Source organism: Carya illinoinensis, chromosome 5 (assembly GCF_018687715.1).
Source record: "Carya illinoinensis cultivar Pawnee chromosome 5, C.illinoinensisPawnee_v1, whole genome shotgun sequence".
In the NCBI taxonomy this organism is placed as follows: domain Eukaryota; kingdom Viridiplantae; phylum Streptophyta; class Magnoliopsida; order Fagales; family Juglandaceae; genus Carya; species Carya illinoinensis.
In genome coordinates, this window is record NC_056756.1 from 29167307 (window position 1) to 29194823 (window position 27517).

Genomic DNA, 27517 nt, shown 5'->3' on the forward strand with positions numbered 1-27517 from the left:
AAACCACCATAGAGGGTAAAGCAAATCGTTTTGGGTAATTCATAGCCTTCTAGGGTTAGTTTGAGATATGAAAAATTGCCTAAATTTTGCTATTTTGTGGCAAATTGGGGCATAGTGATAAAGATTTTGATTCGTTGGTGGTTAATAGAGCAATCTATGAAAGGATAGATTCCCATTTGGGGCTTGGATGATTATGGAGGTGGGTTTCCTATCTATAATCATAATTCATCAATGGCAATATCTTCTCAGCATCAAGTGGAGGATTTCACGGAATATAAGAATGGGATATTATCTGATTCTCCGGCTACTGTGTCGGTGTTCTGTTCACCATTGTTAGGGGTAATTGTGAAATTGGTTCCGTCGAATTTGCGTGATACTGGGCCTGGGCAAGGAGTTGGGCTTGGTTTATGTTCTGATTCTATTGTGGACTTTTCACAGGCTGGGCCAATAGGGGTATTTCCTTTAAAAGGCCTCCTCTCAAAACTCCAACGGGCCAAGAGATTTGATGGTTGTAGGGCTTCAAGTGAGAAGCCGACTCTTGTGTCTAGTATTCCTCTCTCTTTGCCAATTGTTTTTTCTAGCATCATTTTGATGCTTGGGTGACTAATGATGCTTCGGGTTCTAAGTGGAGACTTACTACTATTTATAGGCATCCAAAAGCAGGGATGCGAGGTGCTGTGTGGAAGTTAATAAAATCCATTTTTGTTTCTGATGACTTGCATAATTTAAAATATTTTATCACTTCTTAACTTTGAACTTTAGTCTAATTTGAGTTATTTTTGTTGATTTTAGGCTTCATTGTTGTTGTTTAAATTTTATTTCAAATTTGAAGGAAAATGAAGATCCAGATTTTAGAAGCCTATCGTCTAAGGATTCTTAGAATATTTAAGTGAAAATTTATTCAAATGAATGGACTTCGATTTATTCTAAATTCAAAAGGAATCAACATGCCAAGTGGGCCTTTATTTGAATTGAAGGATGTAAAACGTTTAGAGAAGAATGGATGAAAAGCACCTCTGTTTCTTTTTCATTGATAGTTAATTTACGTACAAGTGTTTCTATATATATATATATATATTACAAACAAATGAAGATATGTTATATACATTCAAAATACAAAATTCAAATCCCAGAATTCATGGTATTCTCTTATGCTTGATTTGTGGTAACTGATAGCAGTTTCCATTTCAGTAGCCTCTATTTCCATAGCTTCCTTTTTCGTAGCTTCCCATTTCCGTATCCTCTATTTCTGCAGCTTCCATTTCCATAACTTTCATTGTTTCCGTTACTTGAGATGTGGCTTGTGGTTCGACTATTACAGGTGCACCAATATCCCCCCGCAATCGAAATGGCAGATCCTGCAATTGAAGATTGGCTCGTAAGAGAGTGAATCGAGGAGCATTCAGCGCTTTGGTGAGCAAGTCTACTAACTGGTCTTTGGAGGATAGAAATGAAACTTGAAGCTTCTTCCGTAGGACTTGATCACGCACGTAATGAAAATCGATTTCAATATGCTTGGTGCGGGCATGAAACACCGGATTGGATGAGAGATATGTAGCACCAATATTATCACACCATAACGTTGGACATTTAGGAAGAGAAATATGTAGATCATGTAGAATCGATTGAATCCATTGAAGCTCAGCGGCACCGTTGGACAGGGACTTGTATTCGGACTCAGTGCTGCTTCTTGCCACGGTTTGTTGTTGTTTACAGCTCCATGAGACTAAATTTTTGCCATGAAAAATACAGTAAGCACCCACACTTCTACGGTCGTCTCTATCCCCTGCCTAATCAGCATCACTGAAGCTATGAAGAGCTTGATCATTTTGTCTAGAGAAGTGAAGGCCGAATGAAATGGTATGCTTAAGGTAGCGAAGAATTCGCTTCACCACCTGCCAATGAGGTTCTTTAGGCTGATGCATGAACTTGCTTACACGATGAACACTGTAGGCTATATCTGGACGTGTAAAACCAAGGTAATGCAATGCACCAACAGTACTCCGATAGAGTTGAGGATCACAAAAATCGGCACCTTCAAATTTAGAGAGATGGCAGGTGGTTGCCATTGGAGTTGTACATGGTTTTACTTGATCCAGATTCAATTTCCATAATAAATCACCAATATATTTGCGCTAAGTAAAGAATAAATCATCACCATTATGCAACGTTTCAACACCAAGGAAGAAAGACAGGTGCCCAAGATCTTTAACTGGAAAAATAGTTGATAAAGTGCCAATTAATGCATCAATATGCTTAGCATCCGAACTTGTAACAATTATATCATCCACATAGATGAGGATAATTAATTGAATTTTTCCTTGCCGAAAAGTGTAGAGAGATGTGTCAGCCTTTGAGGCTGCAAAACCAAGAGTTTGCAGTTGATCTGTGAGGCGAGAGAACCATGCTCTTGGGGCTTGTCGAAGGTCATAGAGATTCTTTTTTAATTTGCAAACATGATGAGGATAATCCGGATGAATAAATCCTTGCGGTTGGTGCATATAAACATCCTCTTGAAGAAATCCATGAAGAAATGCATTTTGAATATCCAATTGACATAATGGCCAATTGTTAGAGACTGCAAGAGAGATGACTAGGCGAATGGTGGTTGGTTTAACAACTGGGCTGAAAGTCTAAGTGAAATCAACACCTTCTTGTTGATGGAAGCCTTTAGCAACAAGACGAGCTTTGAATCGTTCAATATTACCGTCCGCCTTTTTTTTGACACGGTAGACCCATTTATTTCCAACAAGATTGTAGTCTTTTCGAGATGGGACGAGATCCCAAGTGCCATTTTGAATTAAAGCATTGAATTCAGAAAGCATTGCATTCCTCCAATGTGAGTGTTTATTTGCTTCGGTGAAACAACTAGGCTCAATATAGGAAGGATTTACCTCGGCAAGAAGTGCTTTGGGCAGGGGATATCTGATGTATCCCACGTACGGAATCTTTGGTGTGAGGCTATTTGTTTGTGACCGTGTCACCATGCGGTGTGTGGACGTAGAGGTAGCCACTTGGTTTGGCAAGGTACTGGTTTGTGGAAGAAAAGTAGGCGCCAAATGAGATGTAGCATGTGAGTTTGGGGCGTTGGCATCATCTGAATGATTCAATATTGGTGGAGAGGCATGTGGCATTTGCATTGTCGGTGGAGAATTGTGGGGTACTTGATCAAAGACAATTGGCATGGAAGGAAGTGGGGGGACGTCACCACCTGCATGTAAAGTTAGTGTGTGTGGACGTGTGGAGTTTAAAGTACGAGGAAGAGATGTTGTTTCGGATTGTGTGGGACCGAGAGAGATAGGATCAGATTTTTGATATGGAAAGAGAGATTCATCAAATACCACGTGTCAAGAGACATAGATTTTTCCTGTAGATAAGTCCAGGCATTTATACCCCTGATGTGAGAGACTATAGCCAACAAAAATGCAAGTTTTGAATCGAAAGTCAATTTTGTGACGATTGTAGGGTCGTAGGTTGGGCCAACAAGCACAACCAAAGACACGCATAAAATCGTAGTTTGGCTTTTTGTGATATGCTTTTTCAAATGGAGAATGATTATTCAAGATTTTAGTGGGTAAATGATTGATAATATATGTAGCCGTTAGAAAAGCATCTTCCCAATAATATTGAGGAAGGTTTGAATGAGCTAATAAGGCAAGTCCCATTTCAACAATTTGTCGATGTCGCCTTTCAACCGAACCCATTTGTTCATGAGTATAGGGACAAGCAATACGATGTTCAATTCCACAATTTTTGAAATAAGAGTTGAGTCGGCGAAATTCACCTCCCCAATCGGTTTGAACCGCTTTAATTTTTGCATCAAAGTGCCATTCAACATATATTTGAAATTGGAGGAAAATATTTTCAACTTCAGATTTATTTTTGAGGGGAAAAAGCCAAATAAATTTTGTACAATCGTCCAGGAAACAAACATAATAACGAGAATTATAGCTCGATGTAACAGCACTTGGTCCCCACACATCTGAAATAATTAATTCTAAAGGTCGAGATGCATGATTAACAGAGTTTACAAAAGGCAAATTGTGGCTTTTGGCCATCTCACAATCAGGGAAAACAGATTGCCTCTTATTGACATCAACAGAAATTTTATTAGAATTTAAGACATTATTGACAGTTCGAAAGTTAGCATGGCCTAGTCGACGATGCCAATCAGAGATGGAAATACGAACACCAACGAAGGCAGATGAGGCAACTCGTTGAAGTGGATGAGAAAGACAGTACAACCCATCTTTGCTATGGCCCTTATGAAGGACGTTCCCCGAGTAGTCCTTGATGAGAAAAAACTTGTTGTGAAACTCAAAATAAACATTATTATCTCGAGTAAATTTTTGAACAGAGATTAGATTTTTTGTGATTTGGGGAACAACAAGAATTTTATTAAGAACAAATGATTTTGAAGGTGTGGATAAAGACGTGGTACCAATGTGGGTTATAGAAAAACCTGAACTATCACCAACTTGGATTTGATCAGTGCAAACATATTCTTCGCCACGTACATTAAGATTGTTGAAATTGTTGGTCAGATGATGCGTTGCGCCAGAGTCAACATGCCACTCTTGTTCAGGCGGCTGCTGAGTTTGGGTGGTGGAGAGGTTGGCTTGTGCAATCCGACGTGGTGGTGGTGGTAGAAAGTGGGGATCATAGCGCTTATAACATCGAGAGGCAGTGTGGCCAGATTTTTCACATAGTTGGCACCACAAGTCAGAGTTACAGGGTGAGAAATTACCTCTACCAGTGCCACGATTTGAGCCTCCAAAGCCACGGCCTCTACTGGAGCTACCACGACCACGAGAAAAATTCTGCTGGCGTGCAGTGATTGAGCCGAAATATTGCATGTTTTAGCTATTTAAAACCAATATATTTTAAATTCTTCATGACATTATTATTGGTTTTAGATGGAAAAATAGTTAATAAGCATAAATACGAGTTGTGATTTTTAATAGATTAATATCATGTTTATGCTTAATTTTACAACTATGATGTAATTGGACAATATTTCCTCACATATATATAGTCTGTTTTTGATAATTTATTTTTGAATGTTATTTCTTTCTTTCTTATTTTCAGTTTAAATAAAATTCAAAGAGAGAATTGTTAGGGTTAGTTAGTTTTTTGTTTTGTTTTTGTCTACAGGTTCTGAGGAGACTTTCTCTTTATGGCAACTTGGCAAATGTGACTTGGCCCTTTCCGTGCAAAGAAAAAAAAAAAGGAAACTCACACTCGGTTGAGCACCAAAATGCAGCATCACGTGGGACAGCTACACACCAGCTCACATGCAAGAAGCTTTCGGACAGCACTCAACAAACCACACACATGGAAATACAAAGCAGCAACTGGACAGCTTCATATGGAAAGCAAACATGCATGACAGCAGATAAAGCACAGAAGAAAGGGAGATTGGAGACAAGAATAGAGAGAGAGCCGAGAGATTGAAGGTGAAAGGAGTGGAGTAATGAGTGGAGTAGTGCTGAAAGTGAATGCATGAATATAGTGAGTGTGAGAAGTGTGGGGTCGGTTTGGGTAGAGAAAGATGATTGGTGAAAGGAAAGAAAGGGTCAGCCGAAAGTGAAAGAAAGAAAAGGTGTGTCGCTGGAGTTGAGGACTTACGGAAGAAAACAAAACAGAAAAGAAAAAAAAAATAGATTACGTTCAAGGGAAAGTGCATGCAAGGGAATCACAGCACACAAGCATCATTCTCACATGCAGCACTCAACAAGTTTCATTCGGACAGCTGCTGCAGCACTCAACAAACCGATCGTGCAGCATGCATCAGCATTTCATCATTCACTCATACTATGCAGCAGACCACTCGGCAATGCACACACTCAACACTCGGACAGATTCACACATGCAGTGGACACATGATGCAACCACACCGCAGCAAGCCACTCACACGATGCAGCGCTGCAGCACTCACACATGCATGATCATTCGGACAGCATTCGGACAGCACCACATGGTGATCATTGCATGGGACACACCAAACATGCCAAACCACACACAAGCAATCATTCGGAAGGGTCCACTCAAACCACACACATGGACTCACACGAAGCAACTCAACCACGCATGATGATAGCAATTCCCATTCAGACATGGGGCCACGGCTTGAGTGGAGAGAGTGGAGAGAGTGGGCTTGAGTTGAAGTGGAGAGTTTACTTTCGAAGTGGCGTTTAGTCAAGAACCGGTTGGAGAAAATATTCTTCAAGAGAGGCAAGTGGGGCTGGTGATGGTTACGTGGGACATAGAGATTCGGTGGGAGAATGAGTGTGCAGTCGGTGCATGATTAGAATAGAGAGAAGCAGCCAGTCGAATCAACTGGATTAATTTGATGAGAGGGTGAGTGGAACTGAACGTGGAGCTCATTAAAGAAAAGTTGATGGGAGCCGATTAATGGAAAGGAAGTGAGTGTGGGGTCGAAAGGGGAATGATTTGGTGGAATGATTTTGTTTTCTTAGTGGAGAGGACGGCTGGAAGTTTGGCTTTGCTTTGAGTGGAATTCTTTTTTGTTTGAGTGGTATTGGTGGGAGCTTTGCTTTCACGGAGAGGAGAAAGGAGTTAAAGGATGTGCTGTTTTTCTTGGAGGGGGGACGGGAGTAGGTGTTAGGGTGGAGTCTTTCGGGATGAAGGCAGAATTTTAGGTAGGACTTTGGAGGGGTCCTTGGGGGATAGCAGTAGGAGTTTAGTAGGAGTTGAACTTGTTGTGTTTGCTTTGTATTCTCCTTCGGGACAGCAGAGTGAAGTTTGTTTATTTTCAGTTGCTTTGTTTTCTCATTTCGGGCAGCAGTTGTTTACTTGTTCAGTTGTTTACTTGTTTGTTTGGCTGTAATTGTTTTAGGATTTCAGTTGCTTTAATTTTCTGTTTAGAAGCAATGGCACGGCAGTTTTCGGTTTTGAGTTTTTGTTTTCTTGTTTTATTTTCGTTTAGGAAGCTAGTGACAGCAGCAGAATTTTGTTCTTAGCTTTGGTTATGTTTTCTTTTTGTTCTTGTTAGTTTAGAGTTTAAGAGATGGCTGGAATTTATTTTCTGTTACCTTTACCTTTTCGTTTACGTTGCTTATTGTAGTTTTTATACTTGTTCCTTTATCTTTCGTCCGGTTAATATAAGTTTTCATCTCATTTGAATACGTTCTCACAGATTTTAATATGGCTTTGTTAAGATTAATTTTTGTTGTTAGAAACATCATGTGTAGTTAAATTTTAAAACTTGGGTTGTGGAATGAGACTTAATTTATTTTAGGTTCTAGATCGATGCAATATTTTATGGTTGAATGTTGATTTCACTAAGTTACTAGTTGGATTTAAATTGAAAATAGATTGAAGCTCTTGCTCTTGTTTTGTTGTTGACGTAAGGCACAACAAAAGCTTGAATATTATCAAGGCTTCTCTCGTTTGTTTGTTAATGTGTGTTCGGCTAGTAAAATAGAAAATCCCTTAGGAAAATATTGCAAAAACTTGAGCTTAACCTTTTTATCTTCCGATTATCAATGCCTTGATTGGGTCGTTAATCGAGAAAATTATCTAGAATCCAAAATAAAGAAAGTCTCAAACCCAACTCAAGTGTTCGTTAATTTGTTTTCTTTTTAGACACTCCAATTTCAATTTCGATTATCTTTTTGCATTGCTTTTTAATAAATTTGTAGTCATTTACATTTCAATCCGACAATCAAACATCTAAAAATATGAATCTAGTCCATGACTAGTAACCTCTTTCATCCACTGTACATATCATCCTTTTGTTTTCTCTTTGTGAAGTTTTTCACATTTTTCAACAAGTTTAATTTTAAATAACCTTTTCCTGTGGATTCGATCCTGTAAGATACTACAACGCCTGTATACTTACAGGTAAAACTGCACTTAAATTTTGATTCATTAATTTGAGTTAAAGTTTAGTCGCAATCATGCAGCTACATTGGCGGACACATTCATGGTTGGAGGAATCTGGGAGTGGTGTGTTATGCGAGCTTCACAAGTAAGAAGCATAGAGTAGACCTCCTCCATTGTCAGTGACTCACCGCGAGCAGAGATGGTAGTGACAAGGGAATCATATTCTGGTCCCAAACCAGCAAGTAAATATGTGAGGGTGTCATTAGGGTCCAAGGGTTGACCAGCAATGGTGAGGTTGTCCGTGAGACATTTAATATGCATGAAATATTCACTTGTTGTCTGATTGTTTTTGCGAGCTGTTGAGAGTTGAGTGCGGATTTGAATGATTTGAGCCCTGGACTGAGAGGCAAAAGAGGATGTGAGAGCAAGCCACACTTCACGAGAAGTGGTGCAATGAGCAACCTGCGCAAGAACTTCATCAGTGAGAGAGGAGTTGAGACAACTAAGAATTAAATTATCTTGAGTTTTCCAAACATCAAAAAGAGGATTTGGAGTAGTGGTGCCATTGTCGGCAACATGTTCTTTGGACGGTGGCTTGAGAGAACCATCAAGGTAGCCAAAAACTTTTTGGCCTTTCAGATAGGGAAGCATGGTGGCCTTCCAGGTGGGATAATTAGTACGGCTGAGTTTAGTAATGTTGAGGGAGGAAGTAGGATTAAAGAGAGGGAGTTGGGTGGGTTGAACTGCAGGCATGATGAGGAGGGGGAAAAAAAAAATTTCAGAAAGATGACGTTGGTCTAATGGCTCGATACCATGTAAAACGTTTAGAGAAGAATGGATGAAAAGCACCTTTGTTTCTTTTTCATTGATAGTTAATTTACGTACAAGTGTTCTATATATATATACTACAAACAAATGAAGATATGTTATATACATTCAAAATACAAAATTCAAATCCCAAAATTCATGGTATTCTCTTATGCTTGATTTGTGGTAACTGATAGCAGTTTCCATTTCAGTAGCCTCTATTTCCATAGCTTCCTTTTCCGTAGCTTCCCATTTCCGTATCTTCTGTTTCTGTAGCTTCCATTTCCTTAACTTTCATTGTTTCCGTTACTTGAGATGCGGCTTGTGGTTCGGCTGTTACAGGTGCACCAATAAAGGATAAGCACAATAAAGCTTTGACTTGGACGTTGGGTTGTTGGTGGAAAATAAAAAGGCAAAATGATGAAGAAAGCAAGCATAAGGCTGGTGGGTTGTTGGGGGATGCAAGCAGTTTTTTCCTTTTAAATTTGAATGGGTCCTATGCTTGCCTCTTGAGTTCCGGAACAAATGCAAAGGATTTTTCATTCCTTCCGTTTCGAGCGAGATCCAGCAGTTTGGATTTTTCTTTTGACTTAGTCAATTAGTGAAAGACGCAGCAGTGGTTTTATTGTAGGCACAAAACACGGGGCTTTGTTTTGGAGTTTATAGAGGAAGCAAGATGCATAAAGGACTTCTCGCAGGACCCAACAAGTTTTAATTTTTGGGAAGAAAAAAGAGGGCAGTTTGAGTTCTAGGCCTGTAGACGCACGGACGAAAAGGGACGGCAATTAATTTAATTTCCTTTGGTTTGGAAGACGAGTTGTGACTGCGAGGAATATTTTTTAATGTTCATTTTCTTTCACTTTTCTCAAAAAAATTATAGTTAATTTAACTTTTAGCATGAACTAAATTTTCTTTATTCAAGGTCATCGTTAATAGGCTTAAATCCATATTACCTCATGTAGTGGTAGATAGCCAAAGTGCTTTTGTATCAATTCAACTCATTATGGACAATGTGATTGTGGCTTTTGAAACTGTTCATTATATTCATCAAAGGAGAAGGGGTCGTAAGGGGGTGATGTCATTGAAATTAGATATGAGCAAAACTTATGACTTGGTAGAATGAGATTTTCTTAAAATATGATGTTGAAACTTGGGTTTGATCCAAGATGGGTGGCTATAGTATTATCTTGCATTAATTCTGTATCTTATAAGGGGCTCCTTAATGGGGTGCCGTCTTTTTCATTTTTTGCTTCAAAAGGATTAAGTTAGTGGGACCAGCTATCATTGTATTTGTTTGTCTTATGTGCAGAGGGACCGTCTTCTCTTTTCCAATCTGCTGAGCGAAGAAATCTGATAAAGGCGTAAGGTATGTCCTAGAGCTCTTGCTATTACTCATTTATTTTCTGCAAATGATAGTCTACTATTTTGCTCGACTACTCACTCCCAAAATGAAACTTTCAAGAATCTGTTACATATATATGGGTTGGCTTCAGGAAAATAGATTAATATGGAGAAATTTGAGATTTTAATTACTCCCAATGTTGAGAAAGAGGATATTACAGCAATTACGACTATTTGGGATGTGTGTGCTCTCCAACATCATGATTGTTATTTGGGGCTTCCTTCATTGGTTGGTTGGTCCGAATATAACACTATTAAAGAGTTGAAAGTTCAAGTTGGCAAAAAGTTACAAGGGTGGAAAGAACAATTGCTATCTCAAGCCAGACGTGAAGTCTTGATTAAAGCAGTTGTACAGGCATTGCCAACCTATACTATGAGCTACTTTTTGTTATCAAAATATTTTTGTAAGGAGTTAGAGGGATTGTTTGCAAAATTCTAGTGGGGACATAGGAGTTAGACGGATTGTTTGCAAAATTCTAGTGGGGACAAAGACAAACTGAACGGAAGATGCATTGGATTAGCTGGAAAAAATTGTATTGTACAAAGTTCAAAGGGAGTATAAGTTTTAAGAAACTAGAGTTGTTTAATATGGATTTCTTGCTAAACAAGGTTGGCGGTTGATGTAAAATCCTCATTCATTATTTTCCAGAGTGTTTAAAGCAAAGTGTATTTTACTTCCTCGGATTTTTTAAAGTCCAATTTAAATAGGTGATCATCTTATGTTTGGCGAATATGTATGCTGCTAAGCCTCTTTTGCAGAATGGGTGTGTTTGGTGGATTGGAAGGGGTGATAAAGTTTGGATTTTTTAAGATAAATGGGTACCAATATTTTGGCTTCCTCAGTCTCATCCTCCTAATTATGTTTTTCAAAATGATTCTAAGGTGAGTTTGCTTATGAATTAGGATCATAATAGTTAGAATGTGGACTTAAAAAAAGCTATTTTTCCTCCTATTGTTGCAAATGCAATAATTCATATTCCTATTTTTTCACGAGAATGTGAAGATAAACTTGTGTGGAGTGACACAAAAAATGAGGTATATTCTGTCAAGTCTGGTTATCATTTAGCATTGAATTTGTTTGGTTATTTTGTTGGAGCTTAAAGTTCTCACTTACATAGATATTCCATTTTTTTGCGTCAATTTTGGAATATGAATCTTCCTAATAAAGTTAAAATTTTTGGATGGCGTGGATGTAAGGATAGCCTTCCTATAAACTTACTAAAGCGAAATATTCTTTCAAATGGGAGTTGTCGTCATTGCCATTTGGCTGTGGAGAATTGCTATCATATTTTTTGTGGCTGTTCATATGTACAAAAGGTATTGGTTGATCGTTGTCCATTGGTTTTATCTTCTTTGGAGGATTTTGTTTGTTATATAATGTGTAAAATTTTTCAAGGTAATGGAATCTGATTTGTGAAACTCAAAGTCTCCTGACTCAGTTTGCAGTGTATGAAATAGTTCATGTTGGTCATCAAGGAAATGAAGAACTTCATCTATTTGTAAGACATGCTTGCTTTGTGGATGATACCAAATTTTTTTTATTCCTACTTGATTTTAAGTTGTAATTGGTGGTTTTAATTTTGGTGTCGGTTTATTACTACGAGTGTCAATAATTTCACTATAAAAAAAAGAGTAATGTTATATACAATTATTTTTTAGTACTCATTGTATATTCTATTAATATGATTGATTGTATCATTTTTTTAATACATAACTAATTATATTAATAGAGTGCATAAAAGAATACGTAAAAATGACTGTACATAAAATTTTTAATAAAAAAATAGAGTTTCTGAAAAAAAATATAATATATAATTGAGAAAATATTAGAAAAATAAAACGAAAAAGAAAACCCGGCGAACGAGTTGTCCAGCGGAATCGGATTATTCTGCGAACCGAAATCCAGTGTGCTACACAGCCCGCTGAGCCGCCGAAGGTCGAATTTCTAGCGACTGGAGCGAGTCGTCCACTTCAATTGGAGAGAGAGAGAGAGAAGTCGTGAGATGGAAGTAGGCGACAACAAAGGAGACAGCATGGTGGAGTCCCCAACCCATTCTCAGCAAACTAGTAATCGTCCTTATCCCTATATTTCCTCACCCACATTTTCTGCCGTTTCTGTTTCGTTGCTTAGGATATGAAGGAAAATAGAAAGATACACGAGAGAAATGGTTATGTTTATGGAACATACGTTGCTTAGCGTTATTTCTTGATTACTTTTGTAGAAATTTGCTTAATAGGCCGAATGGATATGCTTATGCAACATACGTTTATTGGCGTTATTTCTTGGTTACTTTTTTGAGAAATTTGCTTAATAGGCTGAATGGTTATGCTTAGGCGAGGCTGAATTTGAGTGGACCCGTCTGTGCTCTTCGGGCTTTTCAAATCCTGGGGAAATGTCTATTCTTATGATTTTTGTTTCCTTTCGTTTTCATAAAGCTCCCCAACTTCGAATGTTTCCCTGAATTAACCCAAATTTGGTTTTATATTCTGGTTTTATTTTCCATATTATATTCAGAGACTTGTTATAGTTGGAATCTCGGAGCTCTTTGTTTTGGTGTATTTTAATCTGGCAATGAAACGTACTTTGCCTTGAATTTAGGTAATAAACTTGCGTCGATTTGTATAGATACAGAACAGTTAATGAGATCAAATATATGCGTCACTAGTTATGAATCTTTCTCACATTCTCTGGTTGCAAAATTGTAGTTAAGCAAGCTGCTAAAATTGGCTTTTATTTTTTTTGTTCATCGAAAGTTCCTTTTATCACTCATTTGAATTAGGAAGATAATAAAATTACCACTCTTTTACAATTCTATATTAAATGAAGGGTGGCTATGTAAAATTGAAATGAATTTTTATGCGATGGCACTATTAAATTGGTTGATTGTAAAATAGTTGTAAAAGAGTTATAGGTGTATCATGGAGACAAATTGTGGATGTCAAATATGGGAGGATGTGAGGAAATTGGTGTACAAATGAAGTAAAAGGGGTGCATGGGGTGGGTTTGTGAAAGTCCATTTGGTTGGAATGGGGGAATTTTGTCAAAAACATAAAATTCAAAGTGGGAGATGGGACAAAAATTTATTTTTGGCATGATAATTGGTGCGGGGACTCAGCTTTGAAGTATGTATTTCCTAATCTTTTTAGGATTGCTAGAGATAAAGGGCCTGCGGTGGCTGATTGTTATCAGTTCTCTAATAACATGTTTCATTGGATTGTGGAATTCAACAGAGATGTGCAGGACTGGGAAGTGGATGAAGTATCTGATTTTTTTGGAAGATTATATGAAATGAAGATTGATCAGATTAGGGAGGATAGGCTGCTGTGGGTTCAAAATAATAATTCCAGATTTTCTGTGAAATCTTATTACAAGGTATTATCTAGTCAGGGAGCTAAAGAATACCCCTGGAAATGTATTTGGAGGGCCAAGGTGCCTAGCAAAGTTGCTTTCTTTTGTTGGCTGGTCTCTTGGGAAAATTCTAACCACGGATAATTTGAGGAAGAGAGGTATACTGCTGGTACATTGGTGTTATATGTGTAAGAAGGATGGTGAATCTGTTAACCATCTCTTTCTTCATTGCGAAGTGGTGACGAAGATGTGGAATGAGATTTTTGCAAGGGTAGGCATTGCTTGGGTGATGCCTATGCATGTGGTGGACTTTTTGGCTTGCTGGCAAGGTATTGAGGAGTGTAGAGTCAGTGCAGCAGTGTGGAGGATGATCCCCTTGTGTTTATTTTGGTGCCTATGGTTGGAGAGGAATGGAAGGTGTTTTGAAGATTGTGAACACACTATGGGGGAACGTAGGGAGTTTTTCTATAGCACTTTAAGTTTTTGGGTGAAGAATCTTGTAAGGGATGGGAACTTTTGTAATGTTCTGTTTTAGTCATGTTCTGTTTTAGTAGTGTTCTGTTATAGCTTGTATTTAGGTGTATTCTCTTGTATACATCCTATGTACTTGGGTTATGCCTATTTACTTGGAATAAAATTCTCATACTAACTATCAAAAAAAAAAAAAAACAGAGTTATAGGTGTATCGGCACCCTTCAAATTAATGGAACTTACCTAGGTTAGCTTCTTGCGTTTTGGGATTTCTTTTATAAGTAATTGGGTTTTGGTGTAAAGGTAGATTCACCCCATGAGACTTCTCCATAAACAGTAGGACGTTTTGGCCTTTGCTTAATTTTTTATATCTTGCTTATTTTTTATTCTACCAGAAAATTGTAGAAATGGAGGTTACTTAAGAAACTCAACCCTCACAACAATTTGGGGAATACTGACATCCAATTACATGAAAATTACCTTTTGGAGAGATGTAGGATAGATCAATTCCCTACAATGCCCAAGATTTGACATTATTTGCAGAGGAAGAACAAAAGGGTAGTGGGTTGACATGATGCCCATTTAGGAAGATCCCAATTTGCAGAAATTACCTGGTATGGTTCATAAAGACTGGTTTCTTGGTGGTGGAGCTGAAGTAACTTAGGTTTTGAATTAGGCCATTATAGTGTTTCATATGTCTTTAATTGGCAGTTATAACACCTCAACCGAACTGTGAACGGTCAACATATTGACAGATAAAGTTATGAAAACTACTTGAAAGCTAGCTTCTTCTTATCTCTACTTCCCAAAAGCTATGACCACACTTATCGAGTATGATAAGGGTTTTTCAAAATCCCCAAGACACATGAATCAAAGATCATGATAATGCTTATAGGCATTGCCAATCTTTTATTGACATTGTTGCTCACCAGTTTTAATATCAATATGTAATTACTTGGTCAAGCACCTGGAACCTACCTAGTTTTTCCCCATGTATTTTTTTTACAAGTTTGAAGAAATTTTATTAGAAATGAATGTATGGCAAAGTATACAAAAGAAGACATCTAAATACATTCTAGAACATCAGAAAAGTTTTTCCCCTAGTTAATAAATAGTTTGGTATCCTTCATGTCCCAAGCCTTATAGAGGGTTTGGTTTGTATTTTCATTGCATGCATGTGGAGTGTAGGAACATGATGAATAATGCATTGACCTTTGACACATTAGCGTGCAACTTTCAGAATTTGAAAATAAAGTGTAAGATTTCAGGCAAGCATGAAATATCAATGCACTTGATAGTTCAACATTTACAGAAATTCTCAAAGATTAAACTACACTAAATCACTCATCAAGATCTCCACCAAGACTATAGTTATGAGTTTTAACCACTAGCCTATAAAGGAAGGATTATTGGCAGCACCAGGCAAAGAGGAATGAGAGGGTTGAGTTTGCAAAGGAGATGAGTGTGCAAAATTTCCTATCATTCTTAGCAGCGGGAGACGTAGGAAAACCTTTTTATTACACTGTTTAGGTGGTAGTTTTGTGATTTTGTTTTCTTTTTTCTTTTTTGGATAAGTGGGGAGTTATGGTTTTAGAGAAAAGTAGATTTTGGAAATTTCTTGGCAGCTATAAATTGGGGCTTTAAGGTAGGCTTGGAATGGTTCATCAATGTCAAAGGATGAGAGAACTCTAGGGTTTAAGGGTTTAGAAAGGTATGAGAGAAGGAATATGGTTTGGGGATTAAAGGAAGAAAACAGAAAAGGAATTGGTGACTATTCTAAGCTGTGGGAAAATCATGCGCCACAGAGCCTCGTTCAGCCTAACCTAAAGAAATACTAGGATTCAATCCATGCAAATCATCTCGTCTTCCTTCCATCAGATTCCTGATCTCATGGTCAGGATGTTGAATTTGTGTGCTTACTCTTACATATAATAACCCCCTTGTACCGTATTAATTGTAAGTTAGCTTCTTGCTTGTGATTTCATGGTACAAAGTAATTATAGCGATTTGCACGTCCAAATTGATGACACTTTTCCATTGAAATTCTAGCTATCCAGTTTTGTTTAGCATCCACAAGAAGACTTCACTTTTGGTCAAGCTACACCATATGACTAAGCTCTGCGAAATATGGTATTGTCAAGAAATACCTCCGGATTGCTCTCCTCCTAATAATCATTAAGCCCTAGTCTAACAACTCTTTTTTTTTTCGATAAGTAAAGGCCCTAGTCTAACAACTCTATCCACGTTAACCAATCTATAACTCTCCTCCCGTGGAAGAAAATGCTGATTTTCTCCCTTAATGACAGCACCTTGATGCATTAACCCTATGACTGTGTCAGCTGTGGGGGCACTTGATTATGGTGGTTCCCTGGGAAGTCAAGAGAGAAAAGGTGTTGGGTTTTAGTGATGCACAGGAGTTGAAGCTGGAACTGATTTAGTGTACCTGGGGTCTTACAAGTGGTCAGTTCAACAGCAATTTCTTGAGAACAAGGGCTGACAGCCTGTGCGGAGTTTGTATGGTAAACAACTGTTGCAGCATTGCTTACATGGTCACTTTATGGGGTCATGCACATGATGTGTCACAAAGAATTTACTAGTACTTTTTGCAAAATTTGACCTGCACATGCTTCTAGCATAGCCACTTTCCTTCTGAGGCCCTGTGCATATAATATATTACATGATCTATAAGGTATTCAGTTTGGCTCAACCTTAGTACTTCCGAAGTTCCCACATGTTGGCAGCCACATGAAATCAATACGACCAAGGAACAATCCCACCAAACATAACCCTCAATATATCCAAATGCAGAATAAAAAAGGGTAATATTCTCTAAGAACAATACTCCAATTAAACGACTAAAATACCTCTAAAGTAAATCATAGAAAAAAGGTTTTCTAGCTCACATGAATTATTCAAAAAATAATTCCATAAACTGACCATTTTACAATTTGTACAATTACAGCTAGCATGATACTAGTTTCGGGTTTAGGTAATTTCAACCCATTGACTTGTGGGACCTTGGAATAACTTGAAAATGGTATTTCCATAAGATGTACAGTCAATTATTTGTTGTTTTGATTTAAATTGATCTTTTCAAATCTTTGGTAGGGCACTTGAAACTAAATATATGAAATGAACAACCTAATCATAGATGGTTTGTTGTGTATTTCAGTATCTGATGATGATGAAATAGACTACTCTGTGAAACCAGAGTTCTATGATCCCGATCTTGATGACAAAGATGAAGCATGGGTTCACAAGAGAAGAAAAGGTCGCAGCTCTGATGCTGTTCTTAGCTGCCCAGCTTGCTTTACAACTCTGTGCCTTGAGTCCCAAAGGTATATGCAATGGACCTGTATATTGGTAAAACCTCTTTGTACGTTTTCTTTTCACAAACAAAATGGTATTTTTAGGTGCTGTTTCTTTATTTCTTCATGACAACTGGATTTTTATTTATTTTTTTCTTTTCTTTTTCTTTTCTTTTTCTTTTTCTTTTTTTTTTTTTTTTGGGGGGGGGGGGGGGGGGGCACAAAATAGAAGATCCAAACAACCTTTTTAGCGTATATCTTTCAATTTATTAGTCATTTATCTGGAAGTTATTGGATTGGTTTACTTGCAAGTGTACCATAGGATGGCATGGGTATTGAAGGAATCAAGTGAAATGGCTCTGTACATGGAGAGGAAGGGTTGGATTAAGATGAGATGAACCATGTGCCAGGACTTGTTAATCTATTCTCATGAACTGTCTTTGTGTTTGTTCAGAATACAAAGGTTGGCCGATCTGATGATGACTTCTGTTTTCTGCAAATACAACTTAGACAGTTGTATGGAACTGAATTCTTGAATCCTGAATTAAGCTTCCACACCTTGTTGATTGGGAAAGGAGATGCCATTTGGTCCAAAGACCATAGTGAATCTAATTTGATATGCCATTTGGTAAACTATGCATACGCAAGTTATGCAGTATCCAAACATTAATTTCTTGGATTATGAAGCTGTAAGGTGTATCAAGGACAGTGTAGACACCCAATCTAGGCAGGGTTCTAGAATGCTTCACTTCCACTGATAGATAAAAGCATCTTGAATTGGCTAAGTAAAATGACCTTGAGGTTTAATAGAGCAAATAGACTTGGCCTTTGCACTCCATTAGTGTTTTTTGTTTATTTTTTTCTGAGGGTTGCCAGTTAGGGGATACAAAAATAAATTTTTTCAACAAGAACATATTAGCATATTAACGGGAGCTTTTCCTGATAAAAGTTTGATGGTTGTTATGGTGCTCAACTTTACATTAGGTTAATTCTCTTTCAGTAAACTACCAATAAATCCCAGTGTTTTCAGCTTCGTTATAAATTAGATTAAGGAGAAACCATGTTAATTCAGTTGTATGAATTACCTATCTTGATGGTGCCCTCCTTTCGTTGAAGTGGCTCACAATGTTTAATTGATGAGAGTTAAATCAATATCTGCATCTTGGTATTATTTCTTACCCAAAGATTAAATAAATAGGATCATCCATTGTGGATAAAGGCTGTGCTTGCTTCTGTTAAATTGTTTCCAGGCCATATGTCATCTTTGGGAGTGCTGTAAAAAGGAAACATGCGCCCACACACATATTTTTGGGGGCATGTGTGTGTGTTATGTTTTTGTTACTAACTTGTTGTGCGTCATGGGAAATGTTCTTTTATGTGAGAGCATTGTATTACATATTAATGATTGCTGATTGTATCAAACCGTAGGGTGTTTGTAACGCCCTAATGGAAAGCCCAAACTACATGACCTATATTTCAAAAAGACTAGTCAATGATACGATTGGAGCCACATTAGAATATTATAAAGAGCAAGAATCTCTCATTCCCAAGAAATATGGGATCCCATACACCACCTACCCTTATCACTTATCTTCATCGGGCCAATCCGTTGTAGGTGGCATGACTCAAGTCCCATATTTCTAGTTGGGATAGCCTCTGATACCATTTGTAACACCCAAATGGAAGGTCCAAACCACATAGCCTATACTCTAAAAGGACTAGTCAATGATATAATTGGGACCTTCATTAGAACATTATAAAGAGCAAGAACTTCTTTCCAATCAATGTGGGATCCCATACACCACCTACCCATATCACTTATTAGAAGGGTTATCACAGTGTTGCCTATATAGCATCATTGCTAGTTTTTGTTTTTGTTTTTTTTGTGTTTTTTTTTTTTTTTTTTTTCCCCTATTGGAAATGGAGTAGTATATTTGTGTGTTATTGGAAATGGAGAATTAAGGCATCGCAAGGAGACCCTACAAGTGGGTTGCTCCGGGCTAATCTCTGATCCTTGCGAATAAGGCATCGCAATGAAGGTGACAAATTTGCTGGTGGAGATGTCTTTTACCTTGGGGATTAGTCAAGAACTAGAGCCTTATCTAGGGCAGTGAAAGTTCTCAGATACCTTGTCATCAAAAACATTTCTCGAGAACTAGTGGCATCTTTGGTAATAGATGATTTTAGAAAGAAAGAAAAAAAGTTAAAAGCATTTAGATTAGTGTCAAACCCCAATTAATTGATGGAGGCAATTATGGTAGTTGTGGTGATTTAAGCAGGAAAATTGTTGTGCCGATAATGGTAATGCTTTGGAAATCGTTGGTGTGGACCTAGTGTGTATTTTGAGAGCTAGGTTGAGATAGCAAGAACAGTTGTGGTGAAGGTAGCTAAGGTATTTAATGAGGTAGGCGATGACTGCAGAAGTGTTCACAATGGTGTTATTAACTAGGGAGATAGCACATCTAAGGGTGGCAGTGGTGTGGCAGCCGTAGCAAGAACCAAAATAGCAGCACCAACGCGGGCATCAATCTAATGCCCCAATGGAAGGCCCAAACCACATGGCCTATACTCCAAAAGGACTAGTCAATGATACAATTGGAGCCCCATTTGAACCTTATAAAGAGCAAGAACTTCTCATTCCCAAGCAATGTGGGATCTCATACACCACCTACCCTCAATCTTATCATATGGAAGTATCACAATCTACCTCCCTTAAATTCCCAGCATCCTCATCGGGCTTGTCTGTTGTTGTAGGTGGCACGGCTCAAGTCTCACATTTCTGGTTGGGATAGGCTCTGATACCATTTGTAATGCCTCAATAGAAGGCCCAAACCATATGGCCTATATTTCAAGAGGACTAGTCAATAATACAATTGGAATCCCATTGGAACCTTATAAAGAGCAAGAACTTCTTATTTCCAAGCAATATGAGATCCTATACACCTCCTACCCTCAATCTTATCATATGGGGGTATCACAATCAATGATTATGATTAGTTGATACCTATAATTTGGATGGTAAGGGAGGCAACAATAATGATAGGTACCATGGCAGTAATAGTGGCAATTGTAGCTATTGTCAAAGTTTCTCCCTCTTTTATGGGGACTGTGCTTTAGAAACAGGATAGTATAGATGTGCGTTGACTTCATTTCTTGCAATGTAAGCCCTTTTCTGAATAAGAAATTCCAGCAATGATGTGTTCATGGTTTTGGCTTCTAACTCTGGTTTTGCTTCTTCAGTGATCTTAGTGTATCAAATTTGTGACCTGTTTCTGTTGTTTGCAATAGTTACCTAAAAGTTTGTGTATGGTCAAATAGGCTACGTATCTTAAGAGCTTGAGTTTGGTTTTGTAGGCATGAAAAGTATGTCACCCAGTACAGGGCTGTATTTGTGATGAACTGCAAGGTTAATAGTGACCAAGTATTTGCAGAGAAACATTCCAAACCGAGAAAAGGCAAAAGAGGGAGGACATCTGGTGAGAGTGAATCAGGCTTTTCCGGGTCTGAAACATTGCATAAAGTAAGCTGCTCTGCTTGCTCTACAGAGGTTGGCATCATTGATCAAGATGAGGTTTATCATTTCTTCAATGTTCTTCCAAGTGAGTCTTGACATGCATAGTTTCATTACATGTGGCATGAAATGGGTTTCATGGGTTGCGTGGTTACAGTTCCATTACATCTGGCTGTCCTGAATTTTCTTGTTACAAAAATTTACTGTTATCATTAGTAATCTTTTCATTGAAATTTCAAAGCGAAAGCCTTGGTAACAGTTCACAAGTCTCAAGTTTTCTAGATTTCCAAAGACTTTTGTTCTTTTTCTTCTTGTTGTAAGTTGGGTGTATCCATCTAGATACTTCAGGTATTTGGGTTGTGCCTGCACTTACAACAAAATTGTATTAATTGATAAAATAAAATAAAACTATCGGGTGCCTCTGTGTTTGTTATGATCCTTAGGATTAAATATTTAATCAAATCAGCATCCAACAGATGTATGACTTTTAAGTTAATGGTTAGGCCTTTTAACACCTGATATTAGACGAGTACCATATCAAGAGTGGCCTTGTTCACTTTCACAAAAAATTTCATCTGATCTCATCTCATCTAATCATTACAACTTTCTCAAATTTTCATACAACATGAAATAAATAATTCAATATTTTATTCGACTTTTAACTTTTATCTCAACTCATCTCATCTACGAAAACAAACAAGGCCTTAGAGTCATGGAGAGTAACTCAGTGACCTATAAATGAGATTAAAATAATGGATGCTATGTATAAGCTTAAGAGTGAAGTCGCCAAAAGAAAATGTTATGCCTTCCATGCCTTCTATGCAGATTGGGAAGTATACCATGAGTACAGAGCGAACTGTCCTTTGGATCCCTTCCAAAAATACTGTATATAATATGGTGATTAGTTTATGTTGTGGAATGTTAAAACTGCTGAAATTGCAGTTCATCAGCTCCATCTCATCTTTAATCCATTTGGCCAGACGGCTTCAATGCTGAAACTGCAGGGGGATGCATACAAAAGCGCACAGCTCCGAAGTCCTAACCCCGAAAGAGAGATCAAATGAACAGTCTGTGCTGAATTCTTATTCCTCAGATATCGTTTCAAATTTAGAATCTAAAACTAGGTGGGTTTGATTTTGTTATTGCGTCTAAAGTATAGATTCTTATAGGAATTGACAAATATGTAATGTCGACCTCACCTTCCAAATCAGTGTCAAAATTAAGAGATTATTGAATTTTTTGATAATTACTAAACTATAGTTAGGAAAATAATAGAAATGGTCGTGCAACCAGTTTAAGTTGTATATTTGGAGAAGCCAAGGAAAGATAATGTGGGAATTGTTTTGAAGTGGAAAGTTACAAGAGACGATAGACTCTACAGCACAATTTTATACGATACATGCATTCTGGAATAAGATAGGATCAACAGTCCATGGACCTCCGGCAATGTCACATTTTTGTAGTGACGCATGTTAATTAGAAGTTGAAGGTATTAATAAAATTCATGCTTTTTGTGTGAGAGAGACAGAGAGGGAAGACACAACATCTAAGATTGTAAATGAACTAGTCTGTTTGATAGCTCATTCAGTACTCACCTAGTTAAAATCGAATAGAACTAGACTCGTGAAGAAAAAAAAAAAAAAACTCATCAATGAAAATAGATACCCACTTGAACATAGGAAGCATGCTCACAAGGTTTTGCATTTTTCTCTCTCCTATTTTCTCTCTGTACACTTGGCAATAATTTGCCCTAATTTCTTTGCGAGAAACACCAGTTCTATAACAACCATGGGTGGGCTTAGTAGATGATGGCTTAACATCCTTATAATTTAGATGGGATTATTAAGAGAACTTGTGATCGAATCAAAGTTGTTCATCCTCGTTAAGGAAGGTAGGCAACTTCATATTATCAAAAGAGGATGGAAGAATGAGTAGGAACTATGGGTGGAAGAGAACACTATCTAGTGGCTTAGAAAGGCATTGGATGCAAGTCTGAGTGGTGAGGAACGGGAGGTTTACAGTACCATTAGGAAGGGACACCGACGTTACCTTGCACAGAGGTGCTCCAATGGCAGGGGTCATTTTGTGGTGGTGTCTGTGTATCGGGAGGGTGGTAGGAAAAGTTTTGTTATTATTATGGAAGGGGAAAGGGGTAAAGGTTGGAGGAGAATGAGGGATGCGCTGGGGGAGTCTGTTCAAGAAGGAAGAAGAAGGGTTGCCACGCCTAGAGGTGCTCTCAGCCATGGAAGAAGGTGGAAGTGACGAGGTCTTAGAAGGATGTCATGGTCCAAGACGGAAAGGAGGGTGGCACTAGAAACACATACAGGCGTCGACCTCGAGCCACTCATATTGTATGACACTCGGACGCAGGCAGGGAGGTTGACAGAGGTGGGCTGGAAGGTGGAGGATTTACAGAGACAAATATGGCAATTGCGAAGGGAGATGGTTGAGATTAAGAAGGTGGTCAGGCGAAATAAGGCAAGGAATGTTGGTGAGTTGGGCTGGAGGGGGCCAGGCCAAAGGCCCACATTTAAGGAAACGGGTAAAGGCAAGCGAGAGCTCATGAAGTGTGGAGACAAGTGCCTAGGCCAAAGCATGGGGTGACCAACCAAAGTATGGGCCTCAGCCCAAGACCCAGGTCAATACTTGCGGGAGTAAGTCGTTGGTGGGCCAAAAGGATGGGCCGCAGTACATGATCCATGGTCCCCAACCCAGAGCCCTTCAGCCAGTGCCCTTTCCTAAAAGCCCTAGGGCTTCAAACAGTGTAGTGCCTTGAGGAATTGACACGATTGCTTAGCCGCGATGGTTTCTGGTGCAGGGGGAGTCTTCGGAAGGCCCCCCAGAAATCACCGATGCTAACGGTAGTGCTTGCCAATGATGGTCCGCACAAATAGGATGGTATAAAAACCTCACCAGATTGCTCTAAAGACTCCACAAGTCGTTTGGGAGGGTCTTCTCCACCTGCGGTGGGACAGACAGCTCCAACGATACACGAGGTAGGGGCTGAGACTATCATGGTGGCGGTGAACCCTTCCAAGCAGAGTTTTGTGGTGGCGGCAAAGGATGACGGATTTTTAATGGACTCGGACAATGAGGATCTATTTTCTTCAGATGATGAAATGCTTCCGAGGCCTTTTCATCGATTCAGATCTCATTGGGGTGGACAAAATTTCGATGGTTGAAGATACATTCCGCACTCCTTTGAGTATAGTCCCTGTACAGCCAGATGAGGAAGTAGTTCTCAATCAAGTGGTGGTTGCAGATCAGGCTAAATTGGGTGAGCCTGTCCATCTAAATTTCATGCTTCCAGGTCAACCCAGTGTTTTCGATTGGATCTTTAACACGGTAAAGGATATTCAGCATTTAGTGGGACTGAGGTGCGAAGGTTATGAGGATCAGTTTATGGCTCTACTTCTAGTAATTGAATCAGGTCACCAACGGCATAGGAAAGTAGACTCAAAAAAGCAAAGAGAGTTGAGGAGGTTAACTTGATCCATGAACTCAGAAGGTAGTGCAAGCAGGGAAGGGACTAAAGGGAAGGGACAGGCATATTCCAAATGAAACCAAAAATTGCATCGTGGAATATCTGTGGGTTGAACGAGGTCAATAAGCATCGTCAAATAAGACACTTGCTTTGGGAGTGGAAGGTGGATATAGTTTGTTTACAGGAGACAAAGTTATAGCTTATTAATAGGAAAATAGTACGAAGTGTATGGAGTTATTCTTATGCAGATTGGGTGTATTTGGCAGCGAAGGGGGCATCAAGTGGTGTTTTGGTGATATGGGATAGAAGAGTGGTGGAGAAAATGGAGGAGTTTATAGGGGTATTCTCAGTGGCTTGTTCTTTTAGAAGTGTGGCAAATGATTTTACGTGAGCTTTTGTAGGTGTTTATGGTCCTAACTTAGACCATGAGAGAAGATTATTATGGGATGAACTCGCTGAAGTACATAGCTGGTGGGATCTCCCATGGTGTATTGGTGGAGACTTCAATGTTACAAGATATCCAACTGAGTGTTTTGGTAATAGAAGAATAAGGCCAGCTATGACAGAATTCTCAAAGTGCATTTTTTATTTGAATCTTGTGGATTTACCACTAACGAGGGGGTGCTTGCACGTGGTCTAATAATCAGGCATGGTCTAGACTAGATAGATTTTTAATTTCTTCAGAGTGAGAATGTCATTGCCTGGATGTATGGCAAAAGAGATTACCCCGTTTGTGTTCGGATCACTGGCCTATTATGTTAGATTGCAGAGAAATCCAAAGGCGGCGTAGATATTTCAAATTTGAAAACATGTGGTTGAAGGTGGACGGTTTTGAGGAAAGGGTCAAGCAATGGTGGTCATCTTATTAGATACAGGGAACCCCTAGTTTTATTTTTGCAAGTAAACTGAAAGCTCTAAAAAAAGACCTAAAGCTGTGGAATATGCAGTCTTTTGGAGATATAGGAAAGCACAAGAAAAGCAAGGTAATGAAGATACTAGGGCTGGAAAGGATACAAGAAGCCTGATCCTTAACTCAAGAAGAAATAGCACTAAAATTAGAGTTGGAAGCAAAAGTTGACAGAATTGTTGTCTTAGAAAAGACTTCTTGGCGTCAAAAGTCAAGAGCGTTATGGTTAAAGAAAGGAGACCAAAGCACTAAGTCATTTCATAGAGTAGCTAACTCACATAGGAGACATAACACCATTGAGATGTTGAAAATAAAGGGTGTTGAGTGTTGGGAAGAGCTAGAGATAAACAATCATGTAGTTGACTTTTTTGAGTAATTACTTTCTAAGCAGGTGGGTTAGTGGCCTAAACTTGAGTGGATTGGTTTTGATTCCATTGAGATTAATGATGTATGTCGTCTGGAGAGGCCTTTTGAGGAAAGGGAGGTTTATGAAGTTGTGAGGAAAATTGTTAAAGACGAGGCTCCGGGTCTTGATGGGTTTTTTTTCAAACGTGCTAGGTTGTATTAAAAGATAATCTTATGAAGGTGTTCCAAGAGTTTTACTCATTTGGGAAGTTTTAAAAAAGCATTAATGCTACTTTTTTGGCTCTAATACTGAAGAAGGTGGGGGCTGAGGAGATTAAAGAATTTTGGCCTATTAGCTTAATAAATGGGGTATACAAGATTATATCCAAGGTATTAGCAAATCGTCTGAGTGAGATAGTGGGGAAGCTAATCTCAAAACCCCAAAATGCATTCGTAAAGGATAGGCAAATCATAGATGTGATCCTTATTGCAAATGAATGTATAAATAGTTGCTTAAAAGATGGCAATGCAAGGATTATGTGCAAGCTAGACATGGAGAAGTCGTATGACCATGTCAACTAAGATTTCCTTCTTGATCTTTTGGGGAAATATGATTTTGGAGAGAGATAGTGCTCGTGGATTAGGCGTGCATATCAATAGTGAAATTCTCTATTTTGATTAACGAAAGCCCAATTGGTTTCTTTCGTAGCACACGAGATTTAAGACATGGAGATCTACTGTCCCCATTACTCTTTGTTATTGTGATGGAGGCGTTGAGCAGAATGTCCTCAGCCCTGGTTGCGAATGGTTTGGTTGCTGGTTTTGCGATTGTCTCTCCGAATAGAGGACTATTTAACATTTCTAATTTGTTGTTTGCAGATAATACTCTTTTCTTATATGAAGCAGATCCAAACCATGTTCGAGTTTTGAAGATCTTTCTCCTTTGTTTTGAAGCAACATTCGGGCTGAAAGTTAACTTGGAAAAATCAGAGATAGTGCCTATTGGAAGAGTTCGGCGTATCATACAGTTGGCCAGTATTCTGGGATATAAGATTGTTGTGTTACCTATGACATACCTGGGCCTTCCTTTTGGGAGCGGCATCGAGAACAGTTTCATTGTGGGATCCAGTTATTAAGAAAGTTGAGCGTCGTCTGGCAGGATGGAAGAGAATGTACTTGTCAAAAGGTGGTAGGATTACCCTGATCAAGAATACTCTTTCTAACCTACCTACCTATTTTTTGTTCTTATTTCCTATCCCAGGAACCTAAAACCCTTTGGAAGATGGTGATCGATAGCAAATATGGGAGCCTATGGGGGGTTGGTGTACAAAAGAAGTGAGAGGTGCGTATGGAGTTGGTTTGTGGAAACATATAAGAAGAGGGTGGGAGGTATTCTTTCGATATACTCGCCTTTGTTTAGGAGAGGGAACCCGAATAAAGTTCTGGTATGACACTTGGTGTGATCATGTTGCTCTAAAGGACTCTTTTCCTTTACTATTCCGAGTTACAAGGGACACAAATGTTTTAGTGGCGGATGTAATGGGGAGATCAATGGAGAAAATTCAGTGGAACATCAATTTCAGTAGGGCTGCACAAGACTGGGAGATGAGTAGTTTTGAAGCTTTTTACAACCTTTTGTATGCTAGTAAACCGTGTAATTCACAAGATATGCTAAGCTGGACACCTGCAGGTAAAGGTACTTTTTCGGTGCGTTCTTTTTATAAAACCCTTACCCAAGAGCTATCTATCCAATTTCCATGGAGAAAGCTCTGGAGACATAAGACGCCACCCAAAGCAGCAGTCTTTGTGTGGATTGCTTTCTTGGGTAAGATTCTCACAATTGATAATTTGAGCAAACATAGGGTAATCATCGTAGATTGGTATTGCATGTGTATAAAAGGGGGTAAATTTGTGGATCATCTCTTAATACACAATGAGATAGCGAGAGGGTTATGGAATGAAGTCCTTGGCAGAGTTGACTTGGCCTGGGTTATGCCTGAGACTGTGATAGCAATTTTGGCTAGTTGGACAAATTTGAGAGGTTTTCAATAGATAAAAGTAGTGTGAAAGATGATCCCTATATACA

At 38.6% G+C, this 27517-nt stretch overlaps 2 protein-coding genes across 2 annotated transcripts; both read left to right on the top strand.

Moving 5' to 3' along the window:
* Positions 1-11857: 11857 nt before the first annotated feature.
* Positions 11858-22059, top strand: LOC122309968 (E2F-associated phosphoprotein). Its single transcript, XM_043123802.1, has 4 exons — positions 11858-12123; positions 17049-17214; positions 20539-20783; positions 21676-22059. Exons 1-4 carry the CDS (start codon positions 12060-12062, stop codon positions 21735-21737), a joined length of 537 nt encoding a protein of 178 aa, XP_042979736.1. The 5' UTR covers positions 11858-12059; the 3' UTR covers positions 21738-22059.
* A 1726-nt stretch (positions 22060-23785) lies between these two features.
* On the top strand, positions 23786-26567 carry LOC122310244. The gene is made up of 5 exons (XM_043124124.1): positions 23786-24125; positions 24428-24519; positions 24602-24715; positions 25750-25994; positions 26141-26567. Exons 1-5 carry the CDS (start codon positions 23786-23788, stop codon positions 26565-26567), a joined length of 1218 nt encoding a protein of 405 aa, XP_042980058.1.
* Positions 26568-27517: the final 950 nt, after the last annotated feature.

Bases quoted from the DNA above. Each gene is read 5' to 3' on its own strand.
- LOC122309968 (XM_043123802.1), top strand. From the start codon at position 12,060: ATGGAAGTAGGCGACAACAAAGGAGACAGCATGGTGGAGTCCCCAACC. The intron at 17,215-20,538 runs GTATATGCAATG...TTGGTTTTGTAG, and splicing joins CTGTGCCTTGAGTCCCAAAG to GCATGAAAAGTATGTCACCC. The intron at 20,784-21,675 runs GTGAGTCTTGAC...CCATTTGGCCAG, and splicing joins TTTCTTCAATGTTCTTCCAA to ACGGCTTCAATGCTGAAACT.
- LOC122310244 (XM_043124124.1), top strand. From the start codon at position 23,786: ATGAGGATCTATTTTCTTCAGATGATGAAATGCTTCCGAGGCCTTTTC. The intron at 24,520-24,601 runs GTATTCTCAGTG...GTCCTAACTTAG, and splicing joins AAATGGAGGAGTTTATAGGG to ACCATGAGAGAAGATTATTA. The intron at 25,995-26,140 runs GTATGACCATGT...TTTCTTTCGTAG, and splicing joins AAGCTAGACATGGAGAAGTC to CACACGAGATTTAAGACATG.